Source organism: Anneissia japonica, unplaced genomic scaffold, assembly GCF_011630105.1.
Source record: "Anneissia japonica isolate Jap-2015-1 unplaced genomic scaffold, ASM1163010v1 scaffold1231_len1163931_cov198, whole genome shotgun sequence".
NCBI lineage: Eukaryota > Metazoa > Echinodermata > Crinoidea > Comatulida > Comatulidae > Anneissia > Anneissia japonica.
Window position 1 is genome coordinate 193435 of NW_022728604.1, and position 9511 is coordinate 202945.

A 9511-nucleotide genomic window follows, 5' to 3' on the forward strand; every position below is an offset into this window, starting at 1 on the left:
CCAACATTACTGTAGATATGTCACATTAGAGGAGAAAGGTTGGTAGAGGAAGAGGATTGTGGGAGGCTGTCTGTGACGAGGTGTTTGCGAACCTTACACCGTGGTTTAAGCTTGTTCCCTGTCGTCAATCACTTTGACTTTCCTGATTGACAACATCCGATGTGTTCTGCTGGCTGACAATCTTTCATCTCTCGACCACAGAAGACGCTCAGAAACCAAACTCATCATCATTTAATGCTCGCATATTAACTCTTAATCGTGACATGGGTATCCTGAGTGATCAAGCATGCATTGACTTAAAAAAAATTATCATATCACCCTCAGTCCTGTCTCCCCTCGTCACCATTTCTTATTCCCCTCCCCACCCCGCACTTATCATATACCTTCTTTTGATATTGTTATCATTTCATTTTCACGTTTGTCCATCTACTCTATATTACATTGTTTATCACACCAAAGATTCATTATCTTGTTCCCACCACATACCATATCCCTGTGTCTTCATTATTGTGTATTTTTGTATTTATTTTTAGGCTCTGTTGCAAATTCACAACCAGGTGTCTGAAGTCTTTGTACTGTGAATGATGCCAAATTAAACAATTATTTATGTGAATGTGCGAAGTAGGAAAATATTTTGAAGGTTAACAAATACTTCGAATGCCGAACCCTCACACTGTTTTAATGTACAATTAATGATTTGTCAGTACTTTTTCAATATCTTGTTTGCCTGCTTTTGACATTTCTGTCTTTATATCGCTCGCTCTTTCATTCGTTTTGCTACTCTATTTCTTATGCATTCATTCATTATTTTTATCTTTACATCTAAAATGCTCACCAATGTCAAATCGGCTCTGTAATGCTTTTAAAATTTTGGCTTTTATATTGTATATGCTGTAGTTACTTACGGGTTGTTGTGGCTGAGGCTTAGGCTTAGCCCTAGGCACATGCTTAAGTCTAGGCTCGGGCTTAAGCATAGGCTCAGATTTGAGCGTAGGTCCAGGCTTAGACTTGAGCGTAGGTCTAGGCTTAAGTTTAGGTATATGCCCAAGCTGAAGTTTATCTATGACTTTAGGCACATGTCTAGGCCTATGTTCATCATGACCACCATACTTCATTGCTCCTGGATGCTTTTCTTCCGGATGTATTGCCACCATAAGTTCTTTTCTCTCTCGATCTATACCAAAAAGAAGAATTATAATTAAAAAAAAAAAATTAATAAAATACTATAATTAACAATAATAACGATATTAAAAGTAGAATTAATAATAATATTAATATATTATCAATAATAATATGAATAACGATAACTATATCAATATCAACAAAAACAATAATTATAATATGATCAACAAAAATAATCAATTTTAAAAATACTAATAGGCTATAACCGTATGATAATTTAGAAAACAATTCCTTTCATTTATATATCGCATATCTATTTTTACCTGATGAAGGTTCCACAACATATTGATAAATGCCGTACACAGTCAAGATTGTTGCAACAACAATAACAGCTCTGCTAGCCTTCTTGAGAGTTAGTCGCACCATGTTTTTCAGTACTGTACATGTAATAGCTAAGCAAAATAAAAAACATGTTATTAGGCCTTCTCGTTTTGTTCGTTTTCTTGGTAATGTTTAACAATGCATGCAATATACAATTCCACGTCTAGTAACATACCATGACTTCGACTGATCACTGGCTTTACATTCTTTATTCATGCAAGCATGACATAATTGACAGAGGAAAATATTAAAATCATGCTAAATGAGAAAGAAATACCCTGCAATGGCGTAACGATGGCGCCGGGGGGGGGGGATTTTTTTTATGTGCTCGTTTTTTAATCATTGTATTCTGAATGTTTTTAACCACGAAATAAATGATATGATATCATTAGAGCAGGAATTTGAAATAGAGAACCAGGGAAGTAATTTCACAGATGGCGGGTACGGGCTCAGCCCCACCATATTGACGACTATGCCAACCCTTTTGCTATCCGGGGAATATCCCTATTATTCATGCAGTTCACTACCACAACAATTTTTCATTCCAAATCGTGCCAATTTATAGGCCGATTCGTGGTGGAGTTAAACAAAACGAAAGTGTCTTGCGAAGGATACAAGCTAATTGATCTTATTTAAATAGCCATACTATGTAGACTCAATTCACTTCGGCCTATGGTAGGCCTGATTCAAGTTTATTAATAATTTCACTAGACCTAGAATAGAAGCAAGCCTAAAATAAACCAGGAATAATAACATTAAATTCGAGCGATTATCTAGCTCCACTTATGACCACGTGAAAAATTATTCAAGTTTTAGACAGAAAATATATTGTTATAGAGTTATTATATGATAAAATGTGTTTTTACACTAATAAAACGGACGTACCTGTAGACTTGATGGCCAGGCCTATACCTTTTAAAGAGGGCTTTAATGTAACGTGTCCAAATAGGACGGTCAAACTTTAAGCACTGTTCAGTTGCTTTCATTGACGTCTCGCCCGTGAATTGGGACAAAATACCAACTGATGTACATCGCACTATATTGTTTGCTAATAGCATATTGTTGTGGAACAAGATCCAAGGGCAATATTTGTATTTGTTAACTTTGCCAAAGGTGTAGTATTAACGTTCCACTTAATAGTTCGCTTTCAGACCATTGCCAAGAAATGCTCTTAAGCTATACAATCTAAGTACGTAACTTGTTTTTGTCGACCTGTTTCTCTGTTTAAAAAGGCCTAATTGTCAAATTATGACAATTTCAAAACATTTTTGGCTGTTCTGCAGGTTGCCAGCAGCTACTTCCGGGCATCTAGAGGTCCCTTATACCAGAAATCGCTGCTGGGTGTCCACCACTCTATAGCTTTAAATCCTGTATCACGTTCCTGGAAAATGTGGGTGATAGAGATAGCAACTGTGCATGATACCAGCCAATTTTTATTAAGTCCCCCCCCCCCAAGTTCTGAAAAAGGTATCTACGCCCCTAGTAAACAAATTGGTTAATGATAGAAAGTGTGCTCCAATTAGGAGGAACAAAGAATGCCTTTTGAGCAATAAGATTTGTATGTTCGAATCCGGCCGAAAGCATCTTTTTCTTTTTTTTCCAGACAAACGATGAGTTAACTTTTAAGAGCTGTTTTGATATAAGAAACAACATTTGATTTCTATTTGAGCACTGTTTTTATCATTTGCCAATTTGTTGTATTGGCACAAAATTACAGACTAAAGTCGTGAATGTTTGAAAAAGAACCTTTCGTGAAGATCTATGCTTGATACAATTATAACATCTAGTGATCTCTGTACGTATTGTATAGATAACTAATACCGGTGCTGTACGAGCATACAGAAGAGAGTCAAGCACAGTTGCCATAAATCAGGACCGAATTTTCACCGAACCAAAGTTGGTATTAATTTCTATCATCCATTCCGGGCTACCGTATTTCTGATAGACCCGAGGCCCGTCAAGAGTATGCGGTTAGCGGCAATCTTGGGACATTAATAATTTATGATCGTTTTTCGATTGGTTAGTAGGAATCAGCAAAAAGATAATCCGTTCCATACTTTACCACCCGACCCTTTACTCATCATATAGGCCTAGGCCTATTCCTTTTTTGCAAGTAGGGTCTACAGTGAATGAGTTTTGTGTATAGGCAAAGGCCTATTTAGATTGTTAATGATAACATATGCTGAGTGTTTTGTTAAGTTTGTTGTACATTATTTAAATTACATTACACAAATACCCCAAAACCTCGAATAGACATGAGGCTTAATCTCGAATCTCTGAAGCCCCCCTCTTTACTTTGCAAAAGTAGCCTCGAACAGAAGCCCATCTTGAAAAGAAGCCCATCTAAAGTTCGCAAAAAAAAACCAAAAAAAAAACAAAAAACAACAGAAGGCCAGGGCTTCAATTCGAGGTTTTACGATAATATGCGTTTATTATAGCAAATGAATGTTATATTACGGAACCGATCCTGACAGTATTAAAAAGTTGTTTAGCGCCCTCTATTTTATCACACCTGCTTTTCACGCTGCCGCGGAATGTTTACATTTTGTATGAGTTTTATCATCATCGCACATTGACAATTATTGCAGGGATAGGTGAAGAGACAGGCGATTGGTAGTGTAGTGTGTCGCGCTACACTGGTGCTGTGCACGTCTCGTAAGATTGGATATGTAGCGTACGAGATATTCATTTAGTGCATATTCAAGACTGTGATGGTAGGTTGTTATTTCATACATATTAATTAAAGACTCCCTGACGACAGTGATATTAATTTGATATAAATGATTTTAGATGCTGCCAGTGGACACACCGACTCCTGTACACACTAGGCCTATCTTTTGTGTGGTCATCTCGTCCGCCGCCTTGAAAGTTGTTTGCCCTCTGTCCGAGGTATTCGGCCGGTGCATTTGGCAACAATGTATTGGCCTAGCTAAGAAACTTGTCAAATGCATCTATTTTATCTTAACTTGATTAATGTACTCGTCAGTTCAACCTGTTATCAAACAAAGACGCTGCCTTGTTTTGTTAATTAGAATTAACTGATCCTTTTGTCTACACAACACAGTTGGAAAGATAGGCATATAAATAAGCCTAAAACCTAGTAGTCTACCAGTAGTATTATTCGAGAAGACTTTGTTCTACCAACAGAACCCTGGGCGAGGAGCGGCTGGACCCAGCGCCAATGTTAAGGCTGAGTTAGCAGTGCCCCAGCCTTAACACTCGGCCACTTGACTCGTCACATCGATGAAAAAATGCTGGCATGTGCAAATAATATCCATATAACAATAAAACTTGTTAAAACTCTAATATCAATGTAGAAATTTGTTACACTTTATTTTATATATTGATGTATGAACTTATTCGGTGTAAACACCATGGATAGCCCACGAAAAGTCCATGATTATATCATTATCATCAACTAAAACCTTAGTCATACACAATATGCCCCCACCCCCAGTTACAAGTATCATGCCCAATGTGTTCATGGTTAGTATTTTAAGTTGGCTCAGGGTTGCACTGTGAATGTTCACACTTCTCCTTTGCACTAGGTTTTTGCATGAAATGTTATGGTATAAGATGTCAAAGTAGATTGCTATCCAAGCAACCTTGGCGACCAAGGTTTAGTTTTCATTCAGATATAAAGATGAACTGGCCCAGGTTCCTCATTGCAGGACCAGAGGCAACTTTAAAGTCGGCTCTGGGCCGGCTTAAAATTTATGGATTGTTCACACTTGAAAAAAAGTGGCCCCTTAACTATTAAGTGTGATTGGGCTCTTTGTGAATGATAGATAGTTTGAACAGTCTATAATCAACACTGCCCCACCCCATCCCCACTAACCATCCGTAAAGGGTGGATTAAAACCTTTTAAAGGGTGAAGCCTGGTCCACGCAGTGCCCGGTCACCTAAAACTGATAGCCTAGTAGTGAATGAAGAATCAGCAATGAAAAACATAGTTAAAAAGATACTGTACGATTCTTTAGGAATACTTGGTGAGGTACAGTAAGATATTCCTTGCATCTCATACTGTGTGAAATACAATTTTGAGAAGATTCGCCATTAGTAGTACTGTATGCCAGCGAAAATTAATTCATAACCTTCAGAATAGTAATTATATTTTTGTATTAATTATCTTAACAGCTGGTATTCTTTTCTTTTTTTTTCATGTATTACAGAGCATTGGCTAGATTTGTTGGTGGATGATTGTCTGGCCATCTTGCAGTGAAATATTTGGAGCTTATTGGCCAACATCATTTGTTGATGGTGGTAGAGGGAAAATCAACAAGTGACCATCACAGACAGAAGAGGCCCAAAATGGCCGCATCAGAGCATACCAGCCCGTCAGCGTCTACCCCATCAAGAATGGCTGAAGCGCCGCAAGCACGTTTTGAAGAGATTGAAATATGGCTTGACCAGCATCCTGAGTTCACACACGACTATTTTGCACGGAAAGCAACACGAAGTATGATCGATGGTTGGTACATCGCTACCGCTGTTTCGCAGGGTGTCAAACCGGCGGCTGGTGACGTTAACCATTCACCAAACAGCTCATCTGGCAGCAACACGCCTGTAAGGAAAGTATCCGCCTCAGATTTTGAACTTCGTGAAGCTGGTGGTTCGCTTGGTCGTATGGTTCAGACGGTTGACGGTTCACCAAGCTTTCTCGGCCCATCTCTGCAGCGCCAAGGGAAATTGTCGCCTCCGGTGCGATCAAGGAAGTCCATCAACGAACTGAAACAACTTGAGGACCGGAGAATTCTTATGGAGCTTGTAAAAGATATTGCCAATGATCTTGACCAGAACAGTCTCTGTCACAAAATTTTACAAAATGTGTTGATCTTGACTCGAGCAGATCGTGGATCACTTTTCTTGGTTCAGGGGAAGGGAACCGAGAATTGCTTCCTCGTGAGCAAACTCTTTGATGTTACGATTGATTCAACTGTCGAGGAGTCTGTTGGTAAAGAGGTAGTGAAGGTACGGTGGGGTAAAGGCATTGTGGGATATGTAGCGAAGACCGGAGAGACAGTCAATATTGCAAATGCATATGAGGTAGGTTCTAGAATATTAAATATATCAGATTTTGACATTAACATGCATTCATTAAACATGATTATGATATTAACTTAAAACACCATTTATTATTATTATTATTATTATTATTATTATTATTGTTATTATTATTATTGTTATTATTATTTTTGTTTGAATTCATTTAAAAATTCCTATCAATATAGGCTGCACCAGGGCTGAAAAGACCTTTTCAAGTGTCCACCAAATTTAACAATTAACCAATTACAGGTAGAACCCGTGGGCTAAATCTATGTTTGTACACAAACACAGAAGTTTACTTAAAGTTACGACTTTTAGGACCTTAGCAATAATATACAAAGGGTGAAGCTCAAACGGTCCATAGGACGATAACCACTGAATAAAACATAAATAAACAATAAAGAATATAAACAAGATAGGCCTAGTAAGAAATGTAAATTCTACTTTTGGGGATCAGATTCAACACTAGCCTCTAAGCTCAAGCTTGGTGGCCTAGTGAATACTATATGACACCAGGCTAGTTATCTCGAAGTTGTGAGTTTCATTCCCACAAAAATCACTTGGTAACGTACAAAGTATTCAGTACAATAACACAACAGGTAAGGCAAAACATCATTCATATTTTCCTGACACAAACAATAAAAGTAGAATTCTTATGAATTATTGTTATTATTACATAATCGTTGTCTAAATTTTATTTGCTATTGGTGAATAATTATTGTGATTAGTATTATTAACATATATATTATTTTACCAACTAATTATTACATTTTACTTATTGTAATGTTTACAACCAACCATCCTTCAACCATGTAGGACTAGGATATATCTGCCATTATATAATCCAGTTATTTGAAGGACAAGGCAATCAAAGTAAGCCTAAATAGAATGGAGTTTATTATGCATTACTGTATTCTATTATGTGAAGTCTAACTACAGTAATTATCAAATATCTATCTGTAGCATTTCCACCTTGCTATTTCCAGACTACACAGGGTTGAGTGGCTTGAGTGAAAAGAAAAACTGGTGAATGGTAATTCTGGTTTTCGCTTTGATCTTACCAGTTCATCATAAAACTTTCAGGTACTATTGTTACTTGGTTGGTCCCTGGGTTGGCCATTCACACTCAATAGCTCACCCACCTTTTGTTTAGCTTCATAACTTCCTCCCCTCAGGATCCAATAAGCCATGTCTGAGGGAGTTGTCGGTTTTTTTCCCCAATTAACGGCCCAACTGGGTACAATTTCATGTCATCTCAAGGACTATTAAATCTACAGCTTGAACTACAACAGTACCTTATCAATGCTGGTAAAACTCCACCAGACACCATCCCATTTATTCAGGTTTAGGGAAGAATTGTAAACAGATAATTCAAACCAAAAATTAAAGCATCGCTTATACCAGTGACGTAACGTCTATGTGCTCTCGTGCGGCTTTCCGCATTGCCCCCCAACTCCATCGTTACGCCTCTGGTTTAATCAGGATTATTACATAGCTTCGCAAGTGGAACAAATTTTTGTACAAATTTGGTAATGTTTTGAAAGAACATTTTCTTTAAAAATGGTGTGGAAGAGGCTTCCCTGACTGCTGGAGGAGGTGTATTCCTTAATAGCGAGACCAGACATTGAAAATGCTCTGTCACTGACTCGTTTTATTGTACTATATGTGGTATTGAGAACAGCTTTTTAGATGATAAGCGAACACTGCCAGCAAGATTGTAGTGGTTGATATATTTGCTAATATTTTGCACGATTTTAAGGAGTGCAAGTTGTTTTGCATTTTTATTTAGTTTACAATTTAATTGGCATGGACCTGTATTGACCAATTATTACTGAAAAGTATAGTTTATTAATGAATTATGGTCATTTTAAGTTAATTTTTAAAGTAACCATGATTTCAGGATTTACTACATTTTACTATTACTGTGTAAAAATAATAGCCATTCATAAAACATTTAGGACTGAAAATATCTTGCTAATGTATTGTTCAGGTAATTGTCTGATCTGAAGGACAAGGCAATGTAATTGTAAGTAAAGCTCTAATTAATGTATATTATCAATGGACTATTGATCTTGGATTTCAGATTAAATTGCATAATTATGATTATAGCAGAGATGCTGAGAAGGAACATATTTTTTAAAACAATTGGATGTGAAATATCATAAATCTTATGGATATTAATATTATTCATTTCAAAAAGTGACTTTTGACTAATTTTACAGTAAATTACACACCATGAATAGCATGTGGCATAGTGGTGGTGCTTCCAACCAAGCTTTTGGTTCGAGTCACTGTTCACATTAATTTGTGACCTTGGAGAAAATAATAGTACATGGGTCTGTATTATGGATATCAAGTCTGTTGTTGGATGTGTGGATGCCAAGATGTTTGGACATGCTGGCCTTGAAAATTGTTAGAAGGATACTGCACTAATATTATTTAATGCATATTTTTTATTTATGATCATTGCTGTAATTATTTTTATTCTTATTGATTAAATAATATTGTGGAGAATAATTGTAAAATGTAGAGTATGTTCAGTAACTGCACAGTAAGGCACCACATGGTAGTTAATCAAATTGAAGATGTCATTATTAAATAATTACAAATAAATATATCATCTAAATCTATGTAGATACTCATCAACGATGTTCAGCATCTGGATGAGGGCAGGGGCTTGAGATGAACCATTACACCGGGGTAACCCCCTACCTCGTCTCGAAAAATATACTGGGTTCATTATAGTGCACATGAGCCGTTGTGTACACTCGGCCTACGGTTTATAGTCCTTATCCGAGAGGACTTGCTCCACCTCCAGAGCCATAGGCGGGCGTGCCGTTCAAACCAGCACCGATATTATGGCTGTACAGTAGGTTACAGGCTCCTGCCTTAACCGCTCGGTCATTCGACTCGCCAATTAGCATCCATTATCTATTGTGATGGAAATATAAATTTTAATAC

At 37.1% G+C, this 9511-nt stretch overlaps 2 protein-coding genes across 8 annotated transcripts in view; one reads left to right on the plus strand and one right to left on the minus strand.

Moving 5' to 3' along the window:
• LOC117114402 (carbohydrate sulfotransferase 10-like) overlaps positions 1-2514 on the minus strand; it is a 7666-nt gene extending 5152 nt beyond the window's left edge. For both annotated transcript variants that reach the window (XM_033258068.1, XM_033258067.1), the window contains exons 1-3: positions 2389-2514; positions 1446-1574; positions 906-1174 (exon numbers count right to left, since the gene is read on the minus strand). In XM_033258068.1, coding sequence (XP_033113959.1) covers positions 906-1174; positions 1446-1548 — 372 coding nt within the window. In that variant the 5' untranslated portion in view covers positions 1549-1574; positions 2389-2514. The remainder of the gene's footprint in view (positions 1-905; positions 1175-1445; positions 1575-2388) is intronic.
• Positions 2515-4045: 1531 nt separating this feature from the next.
• The window catches only part of LOC117114407 (dual 3',5'-cyclic-AMP and -GMP phosphodiesterase 11-like), a 22480-nt gene continuing 17014 nt past the window's right edge, over positions 4046-9511 (plus strand). For 3 of the 6 annotated variants that reach the window (XM_033258077.1, XM_033258079.1, XM_033258075.1), the window contains exons 1-2: positions 4046-4217; positions 5677-6550. In XM_033258077.1, the coding sequence (XP_033113968.1) occupies positions 5762-6550 (789 nt within the window). In that variant the 5' untranslated portion in view covers positions 4046-4217; positions 5677-5761. Of the gene's footprint in view, positions 4218-5676; positions 6551-7513; positions 9065-9511 lie in introns of those variants that run through there. The other 3 variants (XR_004446355.1, XM_033258076.1, XM_033258080.1) reach the window with 3 other exon arrangements.